At 46.9% G+C, this 25,854-nt stretch overlaps 1 protein-coding gene and 1 non-coding gene across 2 annotated transcripts in view; both read right to left on the reverse strand.

Annotated features, from left to right (window-relative positions):
• Window positions 1–25,854, reverse strand: part of COL22A1 (collagen type XXII alpha 1 chain) — a 221,714-nt gene that overhangs the window by 23,908 nt on the left and 171,952 nt on the right. Inside the window, 7 exon segments of the mRNA XM_065902959.1 lie at window positions 605–658; window positions 4,198–4,251; window positions 7,517–7,570; window positions 9,354–9,407; window positions 11,356–11,409; window positions 19,877–19,930; window positions 20,295–20,408. Coding sequence (XP_065759031.1) covers window positions 605–658; window positions 4,198–4,251; window positions 7,517–7,570; window positions 9,354–9,407; window positions 11,356–11,409; window positions 19,877–19,930; window positions 20,295–20,408 — 438 coding nt within the window.
• Window positions 19,290–19,394, reverse strand: LOC136145286 (U6 spliceosomal RNA). The gene has a single exon (XR_010658733.1). It is a non-coding gene; the product is annotated as a U6 spliceosomal RNA (small nuclear RNA).

The following is a 25,854-nucleotide window of genomic DNA, read 5'->3' on the forward strand; positions in this document are numbered from 1 at the left end:
AGATGCTTCTGGGGAGTCACATAAGACCCAGAATGAATCATAATAGTTATGACCAGACAAATCAACTGGAACACAAACCTTGCTGTAGAGATTTTTACGTAATTCTACTTAGCAGTTCTAAAGGCTCCACCATTCTAACCTTACCAGGAGTTAAAACTATGGCAGTTGGGAAAAGTAACTCACTAAATTGATTAACAGTTAAAGAAGGCTGATGCGTTTAACCAGCTTCTCACCTCGTCTGATTCTTCAGCAACTCCAGCGAGTAGCTACTATTATTCTCGTCCTATCTGAAATGAGACTGAAGCCTGGCGCAGACTCTGACTCACACCAGATCACAAGCCTGCATGGAGTGGAGCCAGCACCCAAAGCCAGTTCCTTTTTCTGGGGGTGGTTGCAATTTTGGCATAAAATATTTTAATTTAATTTTACCAATAAGCAAAATTTAAAACGATAATACCCTGCTGGGCTCTTGGGGAAAGAAAATGAAGACATGCACAGAAGAGAACTCTCACTGTGCCTGGGTCCTGGAAGCTCCGGACACAAAGCGGCCGTTTCTGAAACGGCTGCTCTGACGTGTAAGTGATAAGAAACCAGAATCCCTTACCGGCTCTCCGGGGGGCCCCGGTCTTCCATCTCTGCCCTCTTTGCCTTCTTCTCCCTGCAAGAGAAATTCAAACCAGTTATCTGACTGCAGACGCCAAGAGAGAGGGAAGGACAGAGGTTGCTTTTGTTTTTAGGGGTTTTTTTTGCTGGGTGTACAGCTACATCCACACGCGACCGACAGAACCGGCTCTGTTTCCAGGTTTCCTCCCCAGCACCACCTTTCTGACTTGGATCCTCTGTTGGGCAGCGCCTGGCGCACAGCGGGAAAGCAGTACATTGCACTGGCATCATTTTTTATTGCCATGGATGGAGAGAAGCCCCTCCTGGACATCCTCTAACTCAGGACACTACAGGCTCATCTCCAGGCCTCCTGTGTTGATGACAGCGATGAGGGGGTGAGGATGCGGCTTCTGATGAAGGTGACAAGGACCCCGAGGATTCAAGGAACTCCTGGGACCTGAGAGGGGCGCTGAGAATGACAGCCAGGGCCACGTCTGGGCATAGGAAGGCCGCCAACATGTCACATTTCTTTCCATGAAATCAAGCTACGACTCCCACCTGCTCCCCCCCCCCCCCTCCAGCCCAGCCGCTGCTCGCAGTCCAATCACCATTAGCCTCGTGTTTCTCTAAGAGAATGTGAGGCTGCAGGGGTCTCTGCAGATCAGGACAACGATATGTCACACCAATCCGGGGCTACCTAGACCGGGCGAGTTCCGGGGAAGGAAAGCAGCAGGCAGCAGGGCCGAGGGACCCGGAGTCACAGCGGGCAAGGTTAGAACTCGTCTGCACCAACAACGGGTATGATCTTCGGAGACCTGCTGACATTCTCAGCTCTCAGCGGCCCCTCTCCCAAACAGAGATTACAAGCCTGCCTGGCAGAGTCATGACGGGGCTCAGAATCAGCGCTGGCACCTGAGATGCTTAACCAGCCAGCGACGGCAAACGACGCCAGCAGTGAAGCTGCTCCCGCGCTGACAGCTGTGCAGACATCACGCGGCACCCTCACCAGCGCCCGCAATGCCGGTGCCCCGGTACCAGGGGGAAGCACCGAGGATGGTAACCCGGGCCACCAGCCAATGCTCCACGTGCACCCACAACCCGTAGCGACCCCGCCCCTGGCATAACCGTGGTAACACCAGGCAAGCCAGCTGGGCAGGCCCGGAGGCCAGGCAGTCTTGGTCCTTTTCTCAACTAAGAGTCTAACTCCAGAAACTGCTTCTCCCCCTGCACCGAGTGGCCGGCAGGAGGATCAAGAGACCCACGCAGAGCAGAGAAAGCCCAGGAACAGGTGAGATCAGCACAGCAAGGACAGCGGCCGGGGCTGGAGGCTGGAGACCTCGGCACAAACCGAGAGCGGGGCTGTGGCGAGGACTATGCAGGTTAACACGTGGACAGAGCTTTGCCCACAGCCCGTCCTGCGATCAGTACACAGAAACTATTATGACTCCTATCGGGCAGAAGGGAGAGGAAGAGTTTTCTAGATAAGGATGATTTGTTAGAGGAAGGCAGAGTAATGTAGAGTCGCCGGGAGGAAGGGCCGTGGATTGAGGATGGATTTCACAGGGACAGAATTGAAGAGACACAGAGGGAAAAACAGGGCTCAATTCACGAGGCACCAGGGAGGTCAAAATCTTGGCTCCCATCTGCCAATAACCACGAGCAGATGAGTTAAGAACTGGAAGGAAAGAAGGGAGACAAGAGGGGAGGAAGGAGGAATCCCTTTAATTCACAGAATCATATCCAAGGTCATTTCTTTCCTCTCCAGTTACCCCAGGACTTTGATGACAAAATTCAAACTGATATCGTCTCTCCTTACCTCTACAATGGCTGGAATGAAATCAGACATTCCCTAGTTGCTCTGACACACTAGGGCACATGGTTGCAGTTTATACCAACAGCGGTTTCACATCCCAGCCTGTCTTTTAAGATCTGGGCACCCTGGACAGGGGACTTAATCTCCGGGGCTGCGTGGCTGCAGTGAGGCCCACTGGCGATGCCCAGGAAATGCCTCCTTGACCAGTGGGGGCGTTTATCAGACATTCAAGGAGGAAGGGTTCCACGAAAACTGTTCACTCACCCACATATTTATTTCATGTGCTCAGCACGTGTGGGGAGCAAAAAAGCCTGGTGTCACAGACTCCAGAGCCCAGAACACAACCCACTGACTACCAGGCGCTCTTCTTTTCTGTCCCCAGATCTAGCAACTAGTAGGTGCCTAATCAGAGTGTGCTGAATAATCAAATCAGTTAATAATGGGGGAGGTTGTCACGGATGAAACCATGACATACCGATGTGATGCCCGCTGAGGCAGACACTTGAGAAAAAAGGAAAGAGCCTAAGCCTAAACTAGCCTGGGGGGCAGACAGCACTTCTGGGAAGTGATGCCTGGGATGAGATGGGAAAGATCAAAGGCACCGACTAGTGAAAGAGGTGACAAGAGGGCATTCGCGGGGGATACAGACCCACGTGCAAAGGTCCTGTGGCCTGGAGAGGAGAGGATGCACAGTGTTTAGGAACTTAAAGCCAGTACAAGGCCAGCACAGCTGAAACAGAAGGACACGTGGTGGAGGGTGGTGGGTGGGGCCTGTGGCCAGGAGAGGTGCCAGGAGCAGGCACACTCCAGACCTGGAGCCACACAAGGACGTATTCTCAATGAGAAGGCAGCAGGTGACCTCCCTGGACCAGCCTTTCTACTAACACACTGGAGAGTCTGACCCTATTGAGAAATATATTGGGTTGGCCAAGAGGTTTATTCCGGTTTTCCCATAAGATGTTACAGAAAAACCCAAACGAACATTTTGGCCAACCCGATGTCAAGCTGAAAAGTCCAGAGCAGCAAGCTTCCCTGGCGGCTCAGACGGTGAACAATCTGCCTGCAATGCAGGAGACTGGGGTTCAATCCCTGAGTTGGGAAGATCCCCTGGAGAAGGGAACGGCTATCCACTCCAGCATTCTTGTTTGGAGAATCTCATGGACAGAGGAGCCTGGCAGGCTACAGTCCATGGGGTCACAGAGAGTCGGACACGACTGAGTGACTTTCACTTCACTTCAATTTTGCAGTATGGTTCAAGAACCTTAGATATTATTACACTCTGACAAGTAGACTTCACTTTTGGGCACCATCCTACACGAGTAAGGGAAGGCTATGCATGTAAAATAATCTACTGTAGATTTTTTAAATAGTTATAAGTTTTATTAGGCAATAAAGAATAATCATATGTATTTTCATATATTTATTGGGTAGAGTGTATGTAAAATTTACGAGCGTTTAATACCAGTGTGGAAAATAGAAAATGTTTATATTATCACAAACCATTATCAGGGTTATGTGTGTATGTGTGTGTTAATGTGTGTGTGTGTGTGTGTGTAGAGAGAGAGATGAAAATTTTATTCACATAAGTAAACAACAACAAATATATACATATATAAAGAATTAGATTAGGACTGACTTTGCTTAGTGATTTTTTTTTCTAATTTTCTATTGTACCAAAAAGTCCCCTAGTAAACACACTTTGCTTTAACAATGGTGAAATATCATTTTCTTGGCATATTTTTGTAGTAGAGAAACTCAACTTAAAATAAAAAGCCACTTACTGGGATGCCGGGTAATCCAGATGGGCCTTGGGGGCCAGGAGGACCCTCTTTCCCCTAAAAGATCCAAAACACAGAACACCATTAAATTTCTCAGGCTGGCTTTTCTGGAGGTGAGTGATCTCACCCAGAATCACCTTGTAGTCAGGAAGGAGTCCTCAGTGAGGAGCATCGGATGCTTCTGCCTGGATCTCATCCACCTTGTTCCTTTCCAGGAGCTGCTTCTCTGGGGCACAGTGGTGTCCTCGGCAGGGCACAATCACACAGCTGGTGTGCAGACTGTGACTCACTTTGGTCTTATTACATGGACTCAGGGGGAATTAGGGCTTGGAAGGCACAGTGGGAAGAGGCTTAGGGGTCCACAAGACCTGGGTCCAGATCCCCCTCTGTGTTCTGTCCCCAAACCGCTCGCGTCTCAGGAGCCTGCCTCCCAACACAGACACAGCCCCTGCAGGGCTTCTGCTCACAGGATGCAGGACAAAAGAACTGACCCAGGATGCAGACAGCAGTTCTGCATTCTGTTACTGCTGCCCTCTGATCCAGAGGTTTCCCAACTGTTTACCATCCATGGTGGCCTTCAGTATCCCCTTTCCTCTATGAAATTGACTTTTGAAGGATTCTGTTTACCAAGCTGCCTTAGTTAGTACTTCCTTTCCATTTTAGTCACCAAAAACACACACCACAGTCAACCAGATGGGGTAATCAGTGTTAACATTTTTATCCCAGTGGGCTTATTTATATCACCCAGTGTTTTAGAAGTCCTCATAACTTCTGAATCTCCTGTCATTGCTTTTCCTTTTCAATAAGACACTGATGTCAGGTTTTACACTCTAATCCACATTCGGAATTGACAACAACTTGTAAATATCTCTGTAAACTTATGTTGCATGATATTTGAGATTATCCAGAGACACTGTCACTTACACCAATGTAAAATATTCACAAAGCAAACAAAAAAATTTCACCCCCTCCCTGCATCACAACACCTGCAAACACATTCACAAATAAAGTGGGTTTTTTGTCAACTTGGACCAAATATTCAATCACATTAGGTATTTTTAAATAGAGAAAACAGAACTTCCCAGATACTTCCCTGGATGCTTGTTATTCCAGAGACCTTACTATGCAAACACTGGGGATCTAGGGCAAGAGTCAGCAAGCTCTGGCTCTCAGCCTGCTCGCACCAAGTTTTATCAGGACACAGTCTCACCCCTTAGTTCACACATGGTCTGTGGCTGATTTCACCTTTTTATGGCAGAGCTGAATATATGCACCAGAGACCACATGGCCCACAAGACTAAAATATCCACTGTTCAGGGTCTTTTTGCTCCAATCAGGTGAGTTGAAGACTCAATAAGGAGTCAGTATGGTTGTTCCTAAGCCTACCTTCATGACTCGTTGCATGCCATAGAAATTATGCAATTTAATTTTTCACTAGATTACCCAATTAAATTTAGATGGAAAGAAGAAAAACAATGATCGTTTTATGCAAATTAAGATGTTGAAAATACTTGACAAAGGTTAGACACTCACTGTCTAAACAGATAGCTGATAGCTGTGCCATCAGAAGATAGCTATAAAAGATTAGCAAAAAGTCCTAACAAACTAGGATCCTACATTTAAACTGCTTCACAGGTGTTGTTATATATTCAAACTACTTTTTAAAAAAACGACAAATAGTAAATGGGTGGATGTTCGTTCTACAACATAATGACAAGAGACTCTATTCAAGTGAACAGAAATAAAAATGAGGGCCTTCCCTCTATGTCAAAAAAATTGGCAAGTGTTTTATATGTTTTAATTCAAAATGCAATAGGAATGTTTTAGATTTCTCTCCCTGGGTAAATTTTTGTTTAATTTTGTTTCTGCTTTGTGCCAAGAAAACTTCAGCTGCTTTGTGGTTTGATGTTTATGTTGAAATATGAGGACAGTGGACAGCTTCCAGCACAGGCGTAACTTGCAAGGACAGAATCAATGTCTTATTTAATGTCATTTAATTCCTAGGAATGCGAGGATTTATATCTAGGCCTCAAATCTTATTTTCCTCGGGCAAACAGTAAGTTAGTTTTTATCAGGGAAATCTTTTTCTGTCTGAGAATCAATAAAAAGCTGCCTGCAGTATGGTTCATATTTTATTCAGCCTGGTACTTCTAGGTGGGCTGCTTCTAAAGGATCAGCCAGATGATAATCATAGAAAGAACCACGTGGCTCTTACTTTTCAATCTTGACATCCCCCTGCCCCTAATCCACCATCCCACACAGGGGGTCAGCATGGGGTAACAGAAAGAACACTGAAATGGGAATTTTCAAACTGACTTCACTCCTAACTTGGATATTCATTTTCTGTATGACCTTGGATGAGTGACCTCACCCCGTCTGCTTTGTCTCCTCATCTGAGGAGGAGGAGTTCTCCTGGCTGACCCTTAAAGTGTTCCTGGCACCAGAACCCAGAGATACCAGGGCAGGGCTGACCTGCTTACTAGCAATAGTCCTACCTAGAACACGACCCTGAGATTTCCGCAGAGTGGGGTCTGCACCTGGCCCTGACACTTCCTCGCTACGTGTCCCTGAACTGGTAGCTGCATTTGTCTGATGCCCACTTTCCTTGTCTATAAAATAGAGACAATGATTCCTATTGATAAGAAGCCATCAGATGAGATGAAGAGGTTTTAGGGGACTGTAAATCCCTTCAGGAGACTCTGCATGTAGTGGCTACAAACACAATGCCTGCTACAGTAACGTTCATCTTCGCTTTATGGTACTGAAACCAAGAATGGTCCCACAGCTTCATGCAATGAATTTAACGCTGGTTTCCGAGATAAAAGTCTCAGGTTCCAACCAAATCAACCTGTGTGTTTTTAGGATCCTAACCTGCAACTTCCATTTTCACTCTTAACTTCACTCGGGATTTTCTGAACAGCTGGATAACCGTGGCTACTCCTGCCTGACATGCCGCTCACACCACAGGCTCAGAATGGAGCAGCTGCAGGCTTTCTAGTCCCCTGTGCCTGCTCCAAATAGAAACCACACCAGAAAGGACTAGAGAGACGGAGCTAAACCTTGAGCCGGGGTAAACTGCTTGTAAACTGAATTTCGGAACCGCCGAAGGCCAGGTCATTTCATCCAAACCTTTCATTTACAGGCTAGGTAGCCAGGGCCCTAACAGAAAGCAACTCCTCCTATGGTCAACTAGCAGTGAACTGACCCTTGGAACGTGGGCCACGGGATCCAGGGAGGACCAGGGCAAGGCTGGCAAACACCTGAGTTTCTGGGAAGTTCCCAACACGTGCTGAAGGCAGATCCTGGCCACTGAGGAACTTACTGGGGGTCCTTGGATTCCTGGTGGTCCTGCAGCTCCCGCTATTCCGTCTGCTCCCTAAGGAAGGTAAGCCAGAAAGCCAGTTGGTTGTGTATCTGAACAGAGGTCATCAGCACCTCTTCTTTGGGCATGAGGCAATGCACACCACTGGCACCCCGTGCCCCTTCGCAGCTGTCTGAGCGGGGAGTATTTCAGAGGTGCTCCGCCTCCCCCATCAGGCTGCGATAGCCTCTGGGAACACGGAGACGCTGGGAAGACAGCAGGAGAGGCCAAGCACTCACTGGGCAGTCATCCACAAGCAAGAGGAATAAACGGCCTCCCTTCAGAGAGGACATTTTCAGCTAATATCAGGGAATATTTTGGGACACAAGACAAGAAATATACAACTGGGTGTATAATGTCTTCCAGGGAGCTAAAGAAGACGACTGCCTGTATCAACCCAGGGATGAAGAGATGCAAGGGAGGAGGTATTCCACACAGGTGAGGAAGTGGTGCCAAGTGAGCCCCAGACACTCTTCTGCCCCAGGGTTCCTGGGTACGCTGCTCCCTCTGCCTACAGCCAGAACCCCCACATGTCAGAGCTCAGGTCCCGCCCTCGTCATCGTGGCTCAGGCAGCAGGTCCTCAGTGAGATATTTCCTGCCTACCAGATTCAAGACTCCGAGTCCCTGCTCCTCACCACCCCTTCTCTGTTTATATTTTCTCCAGCCTTTACGTCCATCTGACTTCCTAGTGTTTATCACCATATTTGTTTACTGGGAACTAAAACGGTGCCTTGGAGACAGTAGACACTCAACAGTTCTTCAGTAAATCAGTGAATGAGGAGCCGGGCTGGCTGGGTGACTAAGGCAGAGACTCTTTAGATTAATGGATGCACTGCTGCCTACTGGCTCTGAGCGAAAGGTGTCAGATCTCTACGCTGTCCTCATCCATAGAAGGGAGGCAGTGACACTGCCCGAGGCACAGCAGGGGTGAGGAGTACGTGAGGCAATGTCCCGCAATGTGCTTGGCACAGAATCGAGGGTACCAGTTAGGAGAGCACCCTCTCAGAGCCAGACCTCCTGGGACCATGTCCTGGGTCCCCACTGAGAGCTGTAAGGCCCCAGAAAGTTATTTTATTCCTCTGCCATCTCAGTTCCTTTGTAAAATGGGGAAAAGGAAAAAGATAGCACTCATTTAATCTGAGTTGTTAAGAGAACCGACTAAGGTATACATACAAAGAGTTAACCCGTACCAGGCACATATTAAGAGACTCCTACAGAGGGTTTTCCGTTATCATAGGTCTGATGACAACAGTCTTTTTCTGTGCCTGTCTGGTGGCCAACCCAAACCAGGAACATTGCAGGGAGTAACTAAACATGGGATAACAAATAAGCAAGCTTTCACAGTACTTTATTTATACCTTTCAGCAGTCTTTATTCAGTCGTTTCACATATTTATCGGGTGCCTATGTTGGCCCAGGTGTGGGCAAAGTTTCAGGGATACAGAAGCGGCCACATCATGATTCATTCATGAACTGAGCACTTTTTATGACAGTGGTTGCCTCTCAAATGTCCCTTCTCCCTTCAGGTCAACACCTTTTCCCATGACCTATACTATTGCTATCTTGATCAGTTTTTCTTTTTGCTGATCGTCAGATGTCACCAGATCCAGTAACACAGGCAAACAGAGTGCAAAGAAATTTCCTACATGAAATTACATATTTTGAAACAACCAACTTTTCATGAAATTAAATGATAGCAGCCTAATCAATTCCCTACAAGGTTGTTCACAAATGTGGCCACCGCAATGCGTACCCATGGCAAGGCCAGGAGACGAAGGCATTACAAATAATTACTTACTGGTGGTCCGGGGTCCCCTGGGGGGCCCATGAAACCAGGAACTCCTGGATGACCCTGGAAAAACAACAGACAATTATTTTAAATGATTTCCCAAAGGCTTTTCACTTTGTGCAACTACAGATTTCAGATAACAAGCCAGAAGCCATCTCCTAACTCAGATAACAATTCTGGATATATGTGTGTGTGTGTGTACATAAACCTACATATTTATATTTATATCAAAAGGTGGCTGAGGGAGTGTCTAGCAATCTTCCCTGGAATTGGATTTGCTTCAGAATAATGTGAAGGGAGACGTATACAGATGAAACCAAGAGTGGCCTTAGAGCTGGAAGACGCTGTGACCTGGTGAGAGGTCCAAGGGGGTGCTTTTTATTATACTCTCTTATTTGTTTTATGGGGTTTCCCCAATGGCTCAGTGAGAAAAGAATCCACCTGAAAAAGAATCCATCTGCAATATAGGAGACATAGGAGATGCGGGTTTAATCCCTGGCCCAGGCAAGATCCCCTGGAGGAAGTGATGGCAACCTACTCCAATATTCTCACCTGAAAAATCCCACGTACAGAGGAGCCTGGCAGGTTACTTGTAGTCCACAGGGTCACAAAATGTCAGAGACAACTGAGAGACTAAGCATGTTGTTAAAAATATGTATTTATTTCCTTGGCTGCTGTGCCTCAGTTATGGCACATGGGACCCTCAGCTGTGGCATGTCAGGTCCAGCTCCCCAACCAAGGATGGAACCCAGGTCCCCACGTTGGGAGCACAGAGTCCCAGCCAGTTGGTCACCAGGGAAGTCTCTACACTCTTTTTGATGTGTTTGAAGTATCCCACAAGAAAAACTTAAAAGCAGATAAATGCATATACACAGTTTATACCCACAATGGAAATAGCTCAGTTAACTGAATTATAGAATCTGTGAGAATATTACAGTTATTTTAAGAAAGACAGTCATGTCCCCGTATAGAAGCGAGTTTATGTGTATTACAGAATGAGCTAAACCGGTTATGGTGCAAAGCATAGCACCTCAGCATTCATGCAGTACCACAAAGTTATCAAGTCAAGCCAACCGCCATGCAAGAAACGGCTTTGCTGCCCTACGCCGTCACGTCCTTCCCCAGGAAAACACAAGCTGCAACATTCGGTCTAGAGAACACTGCTATGGAAAACTATTAAGAGTAATCCAAAAACGGTTTGTTTTTCAGGACAGGCATTTTTGCTGAGTACGTCATCCAGACCTTGAATGCAGCGCTCATCTCCCCGCCCCTCGGGTCTCTGCCCCCAAGCCTCACCTGTCGCTGAAGGTCTGTGGGTCAGGGATTTGCCCACTGCTCAACCTGAAGCTCAGAGCCAGGGGTGGGGCCTGGCGTGGAGCGGGTTTACCGTGAAGAGATGGATGGAAGACTCAGAAGGAGAGGCAGGGGCACGTGGAGAGGACAGGAGAAGGAAAGCGGGGAAAGGGTGGCAGAAGCAAAGCACAAGTAGAACAGTCGGTTTAAATGCAGAAAGGCTGCTGCATCTCTGGCTGGGCAAGGAATGGGAGACAGTGTTCAGATCCGCAGGAAGAGCATCACATCATCATGGGGACCATTTTACAAGGTGTTTGGAGGAGTGGTCCAGCAGGCTTGGACAGGGTCTCATGGGGAGAGTCATACAACAGAAGCGGAGGGCAGGCAGGAGGAAAGACGGCGGCATTGCGCATTCGGTAAAGAATGACTACTATCTCAGTGAGCAAGAAGAACCAAAGGTAAATGAGCACAAAATTTTTAAATATATATTAAAAAAAGGAAACAAAAAGGTAGGCTCCTCAGATAATTGGGAAATGGGAGTGTGACAATGAACCAAGGTGGAAACTATGAAATTCTGGCTTAAAAAAAAAAAAAAAATTCCTACCGAAGGCAAAGAAGAGACAAGAAAAGATTTCCCAAATGGTGGAGTGAAAATTTCCTAGGAAAAAACAATGCTGCTTCTTCAGGGTGGACAGTTTATTATAAAATGAGTTCTTACCTGGTCACCTTTCTGTCCAATCTCACCATCTGCACCATGTTCTCCTTTACTTCCCTTAGGAGAAAAAAAAAAAGAAAAGAAAATTACAGAATATTTTGCTAGAGCTCCTTTGCAAAAGAAAAATTTTCTGTTGTATTCATTCACTCATTCTTCATCAGTTTCTTATCAGGTTTGTGCTGGGGGCCCAAATAAGCTACATGATCTTGAGCAGGTCATTTAAAGTCCAAGTTGTGGGGCTTTTTTAAACTACAAAATGAAGAGAATGATGATTGCCCACCCCATGAAATGTTGGGAGAATAAAATCGAATAATACATGGGAAACACTTAGCATGGAGCTCAAAATATAGTAAGAGCTACAATTATTATTTTTTACTATTCTGTATTGGAATCCGGATTTTGTCATTTACTAATTGTGTCAAGGTGCTTCAATTCTTCTGTTTCCTACTTAAAAAATGAGAACAATAACAGTAGACTCTTTGTCAGGGGGTTGCTGTGAGGATGAAATGACTTAAAATCTACAAAGTGCCTAGACCAGTGATGGGTTCAGTGCTACCTCTCAGCAGTCTGTGTTATCACCGTGGTCATTATCACCACGCCCGTCGTCACCATCACTGTTTCTGTCACTGTGGCATCACCATCACAACCACTGTCCTTCTCCTCAACTTATCAATCATCACCACCATGACCGTCATCACTGTCATCACCACCACTGTCATCATTTTCCCCATCACTGTCACTATCATCTTTTTCTTCCTTCTCATCATCCATCACCATGATCAGTACCAGCACCACTATCATCCTCACCTTCTTCATCAACTCTGCCATCATCATCTTCACTGTCATCATCACCATCACATCACTCACTACTGGCCCCTCTATCCCCCTCCTCCTTCACATCACCGTCATCTTCATTATCATGGTCATCAAGACACAGCACGCAACCTACCAAAAATGCAGTCTTACAAACTAATCCTGAAAGTAACACTCAAAGGTTCTGATCTCTCTTAACTGTCATCTACTTAGGCTTACTGGGTTAACAAGTGTATTCCAGTAAAATGTTATTAAACAAAAACACTTTAGTTCCTTTGAAAGAATGCATTATGCATTAAAAGCTGTTGGCAATTAATCAGTCTTGGCTGTGGTTTCAGGCCTGTCTTCCCTTACCTTTGCATCTTTGAAAGATCATGTTCCTTCTTTGCCCTGTTTGTTCATTCAGTAGACGAAAAAGTGGAGGTGGTGGGTGGCAGGCCTATCTCTGAGGGTCCTTCCAGACTCCCAAACCCTGCAATTCTCTCACTGAAACATCATGCCCAGCCCTCTTTCCATCCAGACACTGTACCACACCAGCAGTTCATCGATGACAATAATTACTCAGTAATACCCTAGTCTCCTCTCTGTGGTATACTGGGAGGGTTAGGTGCTCTATCTGTAAAGTGCCAAATGCTTTTGTGTACAGGAAAAAAAGAGGTTCAGAGGGGAAGAGCATTTGTTGCAACATTTTTGCATGGAATTCTGTCTATTGTTTTAAGATTTATAAAGCCAGCACACTGTCTGCAGACCACTTCGTAATCTCAATGAAAAAAGTGACAGACTAGCACACTGTTTCTCCGACATGAAGGATGACTGCCTTAAAAGTAAATGGTTTCCTTTCAATTCCCAGTCCTCAGTCTGGGCTTAGAGTGGTTTCAACCCTCACCCCACAACTGAAATGTCAGCAGCTCAAGGATCTCCACAGTTGTCCTTGTCTCCTTCTCCACGATCAAAGCACACACAGCCACCCCCAAGCCTGACTCATTTCCTTCCAGAAAAGTGGGCTGACATTTACAGAGCCCTGCTCAGCTGGGCACTCTGCCAGGGTCCACATGGGGTCCCACTTCATGTATTTCTTTGTTTATATCCTGAGCTGATGCAAAACAGCATTTGATGTGTCCACATTATCTCATTCAGCCAGGAAAACTACTCAGTGAGGTAGGGGGTTATTATCAGGGCATAGAGATAAGGGTCTTGAAGACCAGAGAGGTTAAGTCATTCACCTGAGGTCACACAGCTAAAAAATTATAATAATAATATTTGTCACCTAATCCAGATCTGTGTCCAAACTGTCTCCTCCTGATCAAGTTAATTTCCTGGTTATTTTTTTTTTTTTAGGTCATGATGCTTTGTCCCGCTGGTTTCATAATGTCAAGAGCACTAGATTTTCAATCTGGAAGCCTGACTGATTATGCTAACCATGTTCTCAGAACCTTTCAATGCACCAAGAATATAGCCGTCAAGAAAAAAACAGATTAGAGACAAGACAAACCAAGAAACAACCTGCCGTCCTGGATTCCATATTCCGGGAACATTATTGGTTTACTACTTTGCAAACTTGGCTTTCTGTAGTAGACGTTTACTGAGGATGCAATAAGAGGGCTTCGCTTTTCCTGCTGAAAAGGACAGAAGAAACTCCCACTGCAAGCCCACAAGCCCTTCTATCAGAGCGCTGACTTCAGAAAACTCGACACTGTGAGTGCTTTCTCTGTCTCCTGGGAATGGTATCAGTCCTTTTCAAAGGCCAATAAGACTTTTGCTGGTTCTAGGACCCAGGAGTGGCCTTCGTAGGTGGTGCAGTGGTAAAGAATCTGCCTGCCAGTGCACCAGACATGGGTTTGATTCCTGGGTTGGGAAGATCCTCTGGAGAAGGAAATGGTAACCCACTCCAGTATTCTTGCCTGGGAAGTACCATGGACAGAGGAGCCTGGTGGGCTATAGTCCATGGGGTTGCAGAAGATTCGGAAACAATTTATCAACTGACTAAACAACAACAAAAAGGACCCAGGAAACTATTTCTGGAGGATCTGGGAACATCTCTTTGAAATGTAATCAACAAGGGAAATAAAGCCCCATCAGCCAGATGCTGTAGAAAACTAGGAGCCTAACTTCTGGGTCCTTTTTTCCAAGTTGCAGAACTACCTCCAGGCAAAAGGATGTGAGCAGTTTGTTTTTATTTTGTTTGAAGCTAATTCACTAAAGCAGATGATTAGTCCAATTACCAGGTGAATTAGGATGAACATGACAATCAGTGCTATGTGGTCCTTTCATGTGAGGACTAATTACTATTCACCTTGAGGACACAAACGTCATCAGTCATAGCTGCTTGACCATAGAAAAAGGTGAGGTTTCTTTGTCTTTACAAGCTCTTGGCAGAATTGCCTGTGATACCTATAATATTCTGGTTTAATGCTTGTGGAAAAAGAAATTATTTCCATTCTACCCTCTGGTTTGGGAGAAGATTCTGTTTGGTTTTTAAATATACTTCCCCCATGCCATCATGTACTAAGTACATAATACAACAATTATTTAGAGGTTATATTCATAGCAGAGGCTGCTCTAAAGATGTTGACTTTTGTGAATCCATCAAGCAGATAATTATCTCTAGAATTTTACAAATTGTTGAGAGCAGGGCCTAAATTTTCTCAAATTAGTAAGCCTCTGCTAGTCTCAGAAATTTTCCCCCTGAAAATTTGTGTGCTGTTTCTCTGGTTAGAAAACCTTTCCACAAAAATGCCTGTCAACGCAAGCAAAATCCTACTTCTTGGGACTTCCCTGGTGGTCCAGTGGTTAAGAATCCACCTTGCAACGCAGGGGAATCAGGTTCGATCCCTGGCCAGGGAACTAAGATGCCACATGCCAAGAGGCAACTAAGTCAGAGTAACTTAGTAGCTACTGAGCCTGCACGCCGCAACTCTGAGAGTCTATATACCACAACGAAAGGTCCCGCAGGACACAGCGAGGATCTCAGTGCTGCAACTGAGACCTGAATAAATAAATAAAAATAAATAAATATTTTAAAAAATCCTACCTCCTCCTCCAGAAGACCTTCACTGGTGACCTCTGTCCCGTGGCATTATTTTCCTTAAGATCATTTAACTCTCCTCCTGGCAAGCTGTTGTAGTTGTTATTAACTCCAAAGAAGGAACGGTACAGAGGACCACCCACAGTTACACGCACCTAACACTTCCTACGTGCTGGGCACCACACCTGGGGCTTTGTAAATGTTTCCGTGTTGAATCATGTCCTCTTTGTGAGATGAGCCATGTGGTCCTACTTTTACAGATGAGGGACCCCAGCTTCAGAAAAGTCCAAGTTCCCCAAGTCTTATGATCAGTCAGTGCAATTCACCCAGGTAATAAGAGGCAGAACCAGGCTGGAGAACCACTGACTCCTTGCTCTCGATGGCTGTGGCCCCAGTCTGATTTTTGCTAAGAGTAATCACCTTGTAGATCTTTCTTCTCCAACACATCGGCCCTAGAAGACATGGCCCATATCCGACCTAACGCTATTCCTCCTGACTTAGAAGGGAGCTGTTTAAGGGCATGCCTGGCAGGAATCTCTCAGGACTGAGGCACTTGTGGATGAATAGAGACTTCTCCTAAAGAGAGCATGGACTAAATGGCCCTGGGTTGCCTTCTGGGCAGAATGGGATTCCAGGGTCTTTTCTGGCAGTTCTAACAACAGCAAAAGAGGTGTCATCTCTGCCTCCCAGAGTTGTCCAGAACCTCCAATGAGGTCTTCTACTCACCTAGCATCCCTGGTGCCTGCAGTATCCATTACATGATGGGTGGACACGTGGACAAGAAGAAAACCATGTTTTTCACAAAGGATGGAATAATCAGCATTTCCAAACTCAAAGGGGCTTTTACATCTGACTCATGAGAAAATCATGGTCTGATGACAATCTTGCTTCTTCGTCCTCTACATGGATGGTGGTCATAATGGAAGCCACTGTTTTCAGATTCCTCCCCTTAGTCAGAATCTTATGCAGTCTGGTCTGAAAGCTCCAGAATGAAGCTCTGGAGCTGACGGTGTCATTAACCTCCCCAGACCCAAGATCCAGAGATGGCAGCTGCAATTTTGCAGGAAAAATCTTGGGAAGCCTGATTTCCCAGATGCTGGATCATGACCACAATCAAACCTTCCTGATGATGCCTGTGACCAGTGAATACCTAGAGCCTTTGGTTATAAGAGGACACTAACAATGACCACAAACACTCCACTGTACGCAGCATTGTAGACAGGCTGGAGTTTAAAGCCAAGAACCAAGGCAAGCCTGTGGGTCCTCAGGTGAGATACTGAATTCCTCTGCAAGTCATCTTCCCAGCAGTAGGTGGTGAGAAAGGGAACACTATCAAGAGTCAGTAACCGAGGCAGGGGACCAAGAGATAGAAGCTTTGTGCTCCTGTGGGAACTGTCCTTGGTGCCCGTGTTGCTGATAGCATTACTGAGGGTATGGGAGTGGCTTAGTTCCTAGGTCGTGTCCGGCTCTTGCCATCTCTTGAACTGTAGCCCACCAGGCTCCTCTGTCCATGGGATTTACCAGACAGGAATACTGGAGTGGGTTGCCATTTCTTTCTTCAGGGGGTCTACCTGACCCGGTGACTGAACTCACATCTCCTGCATTGCAAGCAGGAGCCGCCAGGGAAGCCCCTACGGGGGTGTAACAACATGCTAACTAGTGAGGTCTGGGACCCGGGCTCCAGGGATTCACTTTGGCTATACTGCCTACTCGTCTTGTAGCACTGGCATTTAACCTTGCTATGCCTTAGTTTTCTAATCTGTAAAGCAGAACATCTCTACCTCCAAGGATGATACTCACCACCACAGGAGATATTATAAAGCAGGATATATAGCCTTGGTCCTTAACACACCAGGCATAATGTCTCCTGCAGCTCCCCAGGAGCTCATTCTGCAGGGCGACCCTGAGAACTTCTCAAGGCCACCACGGACTCCCAAGTGGAGAAACAAAACACCCTGTCTCTCAGCAGCAGCACTGATTTCTGTTCTTTTCCTGGAGGGAAGCTCTCTTTGACTTTCTCTGACTCTAAAGGAACAAACCCTCCCTTGAAGGGAGTTATAAAGGAACAAAGGCAGAGGTGTCCCAAGACACCAGCACTTCAGGAGCAGTTGGGCTGACTGAGAAAACAGTTCCTCCTTAGTGGAGGGAACGCCTTATCTGTTTAATTGATCTGCTTTCCTTTCTCTGAATAAAGGTTATCATGTGGCAGAGGTAGCACACAGACACTGGCAAGCTGACAGCAAAGGTCGCATACTGAGGACCAGCTGAAACGACTCACCTGCAGACTCCTTCAAGCAAGGAGGTTAGCCGCCGCTTACGACCCCAGAAAAGAAGGGGAACTCTCAGGAAATAACACAGAGGATGCTCAGCTGTGCTGGTGTCTCTTAGCCTAACTCTTGCTAAGGGTAGAACCTCCAGTTCTATCTACACTGAGACCTGATGTCTTCTGTTCCCGAAGCAGGAGTCTTGTTTTGTCAAAACCCTATACAACTTCAAAGTCTCTGCACAACAAACACGAGCTGTCTTAACCTGCCAGCCGGGGCCTGGGACACCTGGCTGTTTCCCATCCCAATAGCCCACAGGCTCCCAGGTTGCATCCCACCTCAGTATGTTTGTTTGCCTCCTTACCTTTTAATAGCAAATATAATGGCTCCAACCCCATCTTTCAGGGCTCGGCCTAGGGTGAGGCAAGTGAGTGCTCACCTGGGGGCCCCATAAACCTCAGATCGGAGATAAGGCATATTTCAATGAATATTTTTAAAAGTCAAAATTAATGCAAAATGAAGAATTTCATCACCTATTCAGTATAAATCTATATCCCTTCCTTCTTGAGAACTTCTGAATATGTCTGTATTAAAGTTTAAGAGCAAATTGTACTAATGTTTTGAGCGTTAAATTTTTAAGTGATTAAAAACATTTTTCTTTTCTAACAACAAACTAATGCAAAATAATGCAAGATGAACAAAATATGAAAATGTAAATAAACACAGGGCTCCGAAGGGGCAGAAATTACCAGGAGACTAAGGGGACACGATTGAGCACTGTGCACGGAGGACGAGGGTCTCATGTAGGTTGGGTCTCATCTTTAATCATCATTCTCGTCCTTTGTTCCTCATGGGGCTACTTCAATCATTTTAAACATTTCACAGTACTGCACTGGAGTCTGATTTGGCTTGCTTACACCTTCCGCCCAGGTCCTCAGCTCAACCTTGGCCGAGGTGATGACAGAGGGCTTACGGCGTGCCGGGCGCAGGTGGAGCATCTTTGAGTAGTCATCAGGGTCAGGAGCCTGGAAGGTCTCTGCCCTCACAGTCCCTCATTCACCAGGAGGAACGGGAAGGGGCAGGAGGCAAGAAGCCAGCCCAGGGTCGTGCTGAGACTGGATTCCCGCCCCAAAGGTCTTGTTCCTGTGGTCTCTCTCCTACTGACAATTTCATGCTGCAACTCCCATCAGAGGAGCCACACCAAGTCCCAGAGAAGCAGAGTGACACATGTGTCCCTGAACGCCGGGACAGAGGATGCGCAGAGGTCACAGCAGCACAGAGCTGGGGGGGGGCAGAGAACCCCCAGGGCAGTAAGGATGTCCACTCCCTGCCTACACGCCAGCCGACACGCTCTCCCCCTGAGCGCCGAGCACCGTCACGACCGAGGGCCCGACAGCTGCAGCCCCGACACCTGCCTATCCCGCAGCTGCATGCCCAGCTCCCCCTCCCATGCCAGCCTCTGAGCTCTGTGAAACTGCGGAGCCACGCTGCCTGTTCCGGGCAGGTGTCTCATCATTCACGGCACAGCGAATGATGCCCACTACGTTTCCATAGCACTCTCCTAATAACACTCTCTTTTAAAATTATTTTTTATTGAAGGATAATTGCTTTGCAGAATTTTCCTGTTTTCTGTCAAACGTTGACATGAATCAGCCATCGGTATACATATATCCCCCTCCCTTCTGAACCTCCCTCCCACCTCCCTCCCCATCCCACCCCTCTCGGTTGATACAGAGCCCCTGTTTGAGTTTCCTGAGCCAAACAGCAAATTCCCATTGGCTATCTGTTTTTACACATGGTAATGTAAGTTTCCATGTTACTCTCTCCATACATCTAAAAATACGGAATGCTTCACAAATTTGCGTATCATCCTTATGCAGGGGCCACGCTACTCCTCTCTATATCGTTCCAATTTATCCAATTTATCATTCCAATATATGTGCTGCCAAAGCAAGCACCCTAATAATCCTTTTATCGAGTGCTAAGTTCTTTTTCTGTACAATATGTTCAATTCTCATGTCTCTCCACAGTTGTTTTTATTCACATCATTAGTGGGTGGAGAAATTGAGGCCCAGAAAGGTCAAAGGTTTTGCCTAAGGTCACACAGCAGCAGTGACTCAACTCAAATTCAGTTATCTGACCCCAAAGTTCACCTTGTAACCAGCACCACACATTCCCACCCAGTAGCTCATCTGTACTTTCAACCACTCGGGTATTTGTAGATGAGCAATCTGAGACTCAACAAGTTCAAGTGCCCATTCCCAAGGTCACTGAGACAGCCAGTGCAAAGGAGAGACATTGAACATGGGTTTTCTGATTTGAAAACCATGATCCCTTTACACCGGGCATCACTCTTCCTCAAACTTAGGCTAACCAGTGAGATGAGAACAGATACACATGAGTTTTATGACGGTTCACTGACCTGTGGTCCAGCTATTCCTGGGGGCCCTGGGAGGCCTCTGGGCCCAGCATCCCCCTGCAGCAGGAAGAACAGGGAGGAAAAAAAAAACAGCAGGAGTAAGTGTCTGGACCCGACATATGGCATCATCAGCAAGATGTCCACGTCCATATCATTCACTGATTTCCCATGGGATTCCCAGGTCCCTGCTCACCCCCCAGCATGTCTGAGCAAAGAATATAGGCGGGTAGTGATAGGGTATGTGGCTGTGCATTCACAGGTATAATCCACCCCCAAAGTGGTGACTGGAGCAGGAACCAGTCCCCAAGGTGACCCCAATGATCCTCGCCTCCCAACGGGTACCAGAGAGGCAGTGCTGGAGTTTCCAAGATGTTTCATTTCATCCCAATGATAAAAACTAAGTCTCCTCTTTTGTTCCTACCTTTTTCCCTTCTGTGCCTTCTCTCCCTGGCTTTCCTGGGAGACCTTTGTCCCCTTTAAAACCTGGAAGACCAGGAAGGCCTGGGGGGCCTGGGGGACAGTCATTGCACACGTCCTGAGAGAAAGAGTAACATAATAATACAGTTACTTGTAAAACAAAAGGTGCCCCATAGCTCCAACCCCTCCAGACAGGAGGAAGCCAGCAAATGACGAAAAAGCAAACGGGTAAATGGAGTCATTACCCACACAGCCTGTGTCAAACGTTTTTCTCTCTTGTTCTTAAACTAGGTTTCAGCATTGATATATCTGTATTAACACTGCATGTCTCCCTACTTCCAGCCAGACGGCTGAAATGTAGCCCAAGACCAAGACGTCGAAAGTACATGTATCGATGTCTGTGAAATCTAAACACATTCACGGTACAGATTTAAAGCAAGCATTTAGCACTGTAAGAAACAGCATGCTTTGTCCCTAAAGCCAGAGACAAAACAATGCTGAAAGTTGAATTCTCTGTCTCACAGGTTTATCTCAGTGGTTTCTGAACAAAGAGGCAAAATCAAGAACGCAAGAGGCAACCCCGCTCCACGAGGTCTTGCTCACTGTAACACACACCAAGTATCACCTGTCATTCTTCTTAGTCCAAGTGAAAGTCACTGAGTCATGTCCGACTCATTGCAACCCCAAGCACTATACAGTCCCTGGAATTCTCCAGGCCAGAATACTGGAGTGGGTAGCCATTCCCTTCTCCAGGAGATCTTCGCAACCCAGGGATAGAACCCAGGTCTCCCACATTGCAGGCAGATTCTTTACCAGCTGAGCCACAAAGGAAGCTCTTCTCAGTCCAAAGTAGCTATTTAATCAAGGTTCTCTGGGATGGAGTTTTGCTCCTCGGCTCTGTGGCAGGTGAGTTCTGTCCCTGGAGTGAATTTAAGGCCCAGGGAACCGGTTCTCGAGCTTGTCTGTGTCATCCCCAGATCTTACAGTTCGGAGCACAGTAAACTCCAAATGAAATTCACTGGCTTGACCACACTCTCATCCAACTCACACCCCAGCGTCTTGGACTGCTCCTTCGTTTTGCTGTCGTTGTGACCCCATCGACTCCTCTGTCCATGGAATTTCCCAGGCAAGCGTACTGGAGTGGGTTACCATGTCTCCCTCCAGGCGATCTTCCTGACCCCGGGATCCAACCCATGTCTCCTGTGTCTCCTGCATTGCAGGCGATTCTTTACCATGGTGCTCCTTCCATGCCTTCACTCTACTCCTGTCTTTTTCCCCTATTTCCTCCTTGTGACAAAAGTTAAATAAAGTAAAACAAGGATGGCTCTCAGAACAATGCCAGATCATTTCCAGAGCATTCGGCTGTTGTTATGAATTCACGTACTCAGCCAGTGGCTCCCTTGCTGTTGGGCGCTGCATTCTTCTGCTTCGAGACCACAGTAAACAGCGTCTTGAAGAGCTCATGGATCCATGGCAGCAACTGACAGAGGCAAACGTGCTAATTCCGGCCCTTGGGATGCTCCACTGGAGAGGTCGGCAGACTTGCTCACGTTCACGGGGGTGGTGTCTCAGGTTACCCAGCACTCATCTTGATCTCTAATTCAGGATGGATGGGCTTTCATCAACAAAAAAGCAACTCTGGGCAGTCCGCCTTCCTTTTAGGTGCTCATGCCTACTCAGTCTTTGATGTTTCTTTAGAGATGTCCTACTCCAAGAAGTCCTCCTGATTACTTCACACTGGGGATATTCCTGTCTCACTATTGAAGTAGTCTCTTTATAGCTCCATGCCCTCCCCACCAAGCCGAAAAAAAAAAAATGTGTGAGCTCTCTGAGGACAGAAGTAGAGTTGCTTTATCTCTGTGTGTCCGATTTATAGCAAATTGAGCTCTGTAATGAGGGGCCCAGCTGACCCAACCACCAACCACTGATCTCCGCACGCTTAGAGCCATCTTCCTTTAGTGGGTGGTTTCAGAAGCTGGCTGAAATGCTGAGGCTGCTACATGTTGGGTATGTGAAGAAACGGCAAATGAGATAAGTTGAAGGGCACTGTTCTCAATTGCTGTTGTTTGGAAGGGTGACAGACTAGGGAGAAACTCGTTTATTCCTAGACTGTCTCTATAGTTGTTTAGGATACATCTGTGAAATAGGGCAACCGCAGACACAGGATGCATGGAAACAGAGCTAGGCTGGTTACAGAAGGACGTCCAGACACTAAGATGTTGTGGACCTGGAGGGTGCAGTGGGATCCACAGCACAAAGCGATCATGTCTGAGACAAAACCTCACTACTTTCCAATTTCTTGTCAATTTCTGGTGTGGATAAGTCAGCCTGAGTGTGTCTTAGTCACATGTTCTGTGAGTACTGTTCCCTGATGGCCAGGGCAGCCCCCGGACTTTCTAGAGGGGGGGCTGGACTTAACATACGGACCTGGTCCTGGAATCCAGTGCTCACGGGGCGAGACCAGCCCCCGACCCGCTCTCCCACCAAGGCTCTGGTGCCCGTGGGACCCCAGTCCCTCCCGATCTGGGACACCTGAGTCATCTTGATACTGGCACTGGGACCCAGGCGGACTGCCCCCAAACATGTCTCAGTGGCATATTAATTATTGTGAATTAAAGTTACTTAAGAAATGGCCAGTGTAAGACAGACATTGATACTTCTGTCTCACTGAAAATAGGAAATAAACTGAAAAACGGGAAATAAACCTCTCGTGAAAGGAGCCCTCCCTGCATTTGGAGGTGGGAGGACACCTTTATCCCCAGAAACAGGGATTTCAGGGCCAAGAAGCCTGTATAAATCTTCATTTTTAATTTACTATCCTGAACCCAAGCTCTGCTTAAAGTTTTCACTAAGTAAGCACCCAAAGCCTATGTTTCTTTGCCCTGTCAGTTCCTCACAAATGTCTTATGTCTTTATTTACAAAGTATAAAAGCTGCCTGTTTGGGCCACTTTTTAGGTCTCATTTCTAGGAGACCTCCATGTGCACAAATTAAAACTTATTTTGCTCCTGTTAATGACTTGTGTCAATTTTTAGTCCCACCACAGGAACTCAAGAGGACCCATAGGTGGAATTTTCTCCCTCCCCATCACCAGCCAGAGTTCTGTGTCCAGCTGGATGGGCTCACCCAGACCACAGTGAAGCCTCTGCCCACTTGCAGTCATGGCTACACCTCTCCAAGCCTCAGTCTCCCTATCTGTGAGATGAAAATCTCAGATTCTGGGGAGAAATCCATGGCGAGAACACAGGAGTTTCAGCTGCCATGTGCATCCCTGTGGTTTCAGTTCTAATCTTCCTTTGTCCCACTGGCAGATCAGAAAGATGACCCTGATCATCAATTCTGCTCCCAACTCTTCCACTTAACTGAGTCATCTCAGGCAAGCCACTTTAGTTCCTTTGAGTCCACTTCCATATCTGTTAACAAGGCTCTTTCTCTTACCTTAGGAGACACTGCAAAATTTAATATGTGTGAAGCATCTAGCAAGCTGCAAGCTCCAAAGTGTCAATGCAGACTCCCCTTTGCCTCCATCCCCTTCCTATTTCCTGAGAAATTTTCAGCAAACCTTGTGTCATTGTATTTGGTGCAGGACAGCAGACAAAGCAGCGCTCAAAACTGCATAAACCTGCAGGGATTCTGCAATCTCTAGCCAGGCACAGAAACCATCTCTAGATCATCTCACATGAACTTCTGCTGGATTTTTGAACCCTCAGTGCATGTTCATGCCAAGTGTGTAGCCCACACCTCAAACCTCTAGCTGACAGCCAAGGAACTCACTAGCTGCCTGTCTTGCATCAGGAAGCTTGGATACACACAAAGATGAAGTCACATAGCAGAGGGGTTGAGAGCATGAGGAACAGGAGCTGGTCACACTGGGAGCGAGCGTTGACTCTGCCACCGTCCAGCTCTGTCACCTTGAACAAGTGTCTGGCCCATCCATGCCCACCTCCTGCTCTGCAAAAGGCAGCAGGTAATAGTACCCAAAGTCCATATAGTCAAAGCTATGGTTTTTCCAGTAGTCATGGATGGATGTGAGAGGTGAACTGGAAAGAATGCTACACACCAAAGAATTGATGCTTTCTAACTATGGTGCTAGAGAAGACTCTTGAGAGTTCGCTGGGCAGCAAGGAGATTAAACCAGTCAATCCTAAAGGAAATAAACCCTGAATATTCATTGGAAGGACTGATGCTGAGGCTGAAGCTCCAATACTTCGGCCACCTGATATGAAGAGCTGACTCACTGGAAAAAACCCTGGTGCTGGCAAAGATTGAAGGCAGGAGGAGAAGGGGACGACAAAGGATGAGATGGCTGGATGGAATCCTTGACTCAATGGACATGCGTTTGAGCAAACTCTGGGAGATGGTGAAGGACAGGGAAGCCTGGTGTGCTGCAGTCCATGGGGTCACAAAGTGAGACATGACTGAGCGACTGAACAACAACAGTAACTGGGTTGTTGGCAGGAATTGGGTGAAATAATATTTATCCTGGGTTTTGTCTAACGGAGAGGCGTTCATCGGAGAGGTTTCATCCTTGAGGATGACCCCCCGGGCACAGATCCAACCATGGAAGTTCAGTAAACAGGAACTCTTAGAATATGAAGTCTCTACTTAGGCAGTCTTCCAATGACCAGAATGAGGCAAATTTTCTGTAATCAAAGATGCCTTCTCAGCAAGAGAGGGTCTCCCCCACCAGCCGCCTGGACTGGACAGCCCATCAGGCTTTAACCAACATCAAGATGGCAGTGGGTGATTGTACACTAGGGAGGCAGGGCAGTGACGCTGCAGACCTGGGCAAACCACGAGGACCAGGCTCTCGTCTGCAGAGTTTCCAGGCAAAGCGCAGCTCTGGAAGGCTAGGGAGTCTCAGGTGCTTCCCTGAAGGTAGGTGCGCACATTCTCTCTGCAGTTCCTGGCTGCTCAGAGGATCATGGCTACATCCTTTGCAGCTCAGAAGTATCGGTTTGACTAAACGTCTGTCTCAATGCTGCAACCGTAAAGCACACAGCAGTCACTCCTGCTATCCCTGCCTTAAAGACTGGGACACTTTGAGGCTGGAGTCCTTGAGGGGAGGTGGGGGGCAAGAACCAAGGCAAACCCAAAGCCTTCCAGTGGGACCGAATTAGGGAAAAATCACCTAGACTGAAAAGCGTGTACTAAATAAGACTTGAATCAATAGATAATGATTTCTTGCCATGTCCTGGTTGTAAAAAAAAAAAATCTCCCTCTTGTCAGTAAAAATCAAGAAAGATTGCTCCACTCCTCATTTTTAAATAAAATGTATCATTTTCCAGCAAGGCATCTCAATGTGCAGAGAGATGAAAAGTCCCAGGCTTCTGTGGTTTCCTTTTTTCTTTTGCTCTCCTCCCTTGCTCTCACGCAAGAACCAGGTGCTTTCAGATGTCTCCCAAGAGGTTTTTAGAAGACAGGAGACGAGGAAGGGGCAGTCGCACAAAAGGCAGGGCCGGGCTCCATCCAGAGTTCAGACCAAGGCTGAGAAGAGAGGCAGCAAAGGGTCCACCACATGCGCGGCCACAAGATGGCTCTTCCAGAAACAGATTTCACACCCGC

The sequence above is a fragment of the Muntiacus reevesi genome, chromosome 12, assembly GCF_963930625.1.
Source record: "Muntiacus reevesi chromosome 12, mMunRee1.1, whole genome shotgun sequence".
Classification (NCBI taxonomy): Eukaryota; Metazoa; Chordata; class Mammalia; order Artiodactyla; family Cervidae; genus Muntiacus; species Muntiacus reevesi.